At 51.4% G+C, this 1,911-nt stretch overlaps 1 protein-coding gene across 1 annotated transcript in view; it reads right to left on the bottom strand.

The window, feature by feature from the left end:
* The window catches only part of WDR90 (WD repeat domain 90), a 61,833-nt gene extending 59,922 nt beyond the window's left edge, over nt 1–1,911 (bottom strand). The window contains 2 exon segments of the mRNA XM_035895625.1: nt 1,583–1,718; nt 1,885–1,911. Of these exon segments, the coding sequence (XP_035751518.1) occupies nt 1,583–1,714 (132 nt within the window). The 5' untranslated portion in view covers nt 1,715–1,718; nt 1,885–1,911.

The raw sequence follows: 1,911 nt of genomic DNA, 5'->3' as shown, positions 1-1,911 counted from the left end.
GCTGCCGCCCTGAAGGCGAGGACCATTGTACCCAAACCCAGCTTTTCTTTAGTCCGAGCCACAGGGATGCCGAATCTCCACCGCCCTCTCCCTCGGCTCCCTCTCCCTGTGTCGCTGGGGTAATTAGTTCCATATTGGCTCTTGCACAAGAAGAGATTTGGTTTTAATTTTCAGTCCTCCTGACTGTCTCCTTGAGCATATATTCTATGAGCAGCTAAACAGAAGAATCCAATTAACCTTTCTCTGTACCATTAATTATCCTAGACTCCTCTCTCATCCTTCTCTACATCACCTCTAATTAAGCAGATTCCACACTTCTTATAGCTGGAATTTCTTTTTCATATTGTTGTGCTTATTACTGCACTTTTGTAAGCCTCCCTCCTTTTCTCAGAGCCTTTTCTAAGATGGAGCAATTGGAACCACAAAGCAATATTCCGGATGCAATCAGATCACCAGTCTATTATTTTCAGCATTGTTTTCCCTCCTCTTACTTTATCCTTCTCGCCTCAGATGCTGATTTCTGAATCTGCTGGTGTGAGAGGTACTCAAACACTACAACATAAAAACCTCAAAAAAAAAAACCCAGGCAGGTGGGTTTGGTCTGCTTTTTGCTTTTTTTTTTTGTTTGTTTGTCTGCTGCTAGAGCAGAAGCAGGGATTTGCATTTTTCTGCTTGCAGCAGTAGCTGAGCTTCTCCTCCGCATTCCCTCCTAAATGCCAGTTCCTCTGGAAGATGGTAAGGACAGCTGGGTGTATCACGCAGCACAGGGAAATCACAGCAGTCATGGGCTGATCGGAACCAGCTCGTCGGCTTGCCCTGCAAGCGCACTGGAACCACTGCCTTTGTAAAACTAGGGCCGCCCCACTGGCTGCATTGCGATTCAAACCGCTGTAAAAATGAAAAAGATTAAAATCTGGCTTCATATCCAAGGTTGGGTCCTTTTAGAGGCATTTGTCTCGCTGAGACACATTTTCACTGCGCTTTGCTTAAAAAAAACTGCCGTCTACATACGCTTAGGCAGAGGAAGCAGGGAGATACATTTCAACACGGTATCTCTGGACCGCTGCTGAGGTGCGCTCCCCAAGCTACCCCAGCCACAAGCCTGTGCTCCCTGCGAACAAGCCATCAGCGGGGAGGAGGAAGCCACACTGTGGCATTGCTGAGTCTCCGATATCCTCACCGCCCCTGCCCATAGCCTTATCACCTCGCACCCGGTCTTGAATGGGATCCCGTGACATGGAATCGCTCTGGCCTTGTTTATTATTATTATTATTCCTCTCGATAGGATGAGAGGAAACGGCCTGAAGTTGTGCCAGGGCAGGTTTAGGTTGGACATTAGGAAAAATTCCTTCCCCTTGGGGCTGTCAGGCACTGGAAGGGGCTGCCCAGGGAATGGGTCGAGTCCCCACCCCTGGGGGGATTTAAAAGCTGGGCAGACGCAGTGCTTAGGGCCAGGGCTTAGTGGTGGGATGGCAGGGGTAGGGGACTGGTTGGGCTGGGGGAGCTTAAAGGGCTTTTCCAACCTAAATGATTCTATGATTCTACGATTAAACCAGCAGAGACATTTTCAGAAGAACTTTACCAGGTCCTGCGCCTTCAGTACCGTGATCTGTACTGGTTTTGCTGGTGTGGGCTGTGTCGGGCCGGGAAGAGCTGCAGCAGCGGCCAAGGCAGGGGGCTGCTCTCCGTCAGGGAGCCCCACGGGGACCTCCATGGCTCTGCGGGGCAGAGATTGAGGAAAGAAAGATGAGACGGCGCCGTTCCTGCCCCAGAAAGGCCTGCAGGGCACGGCGTCCTTCGGGCCTTGGCTGCCCGAGCACCACGGAAATCCCCCGTGAGGAGCCGGGGCGGGGGGGACAGGGGGCAAAGTAACGTGAAAATTACCCGGCTCCGCAGATTTAACCCCGCTGG

Source organism: Egretta garzetta, unplaced genomic scaffold (assembly GCF_000687185.1).
Source record: "Egretta garzetta isolate BGI_Z169 unplaced genomic scaffold, ASM68718v1 scaffold140, whole genome shotgun sequence".
Classification (NCBI taxonomy): domain Eukaryota; kingdom Metazoa; phylum Chordata; class Aves; order Pelecaniformes; family Ardeidae; genus Egretta; species Egretta garzetta.
This window is presented reverse-complemented; position numbering and strand designations above follow the sequence as displayed.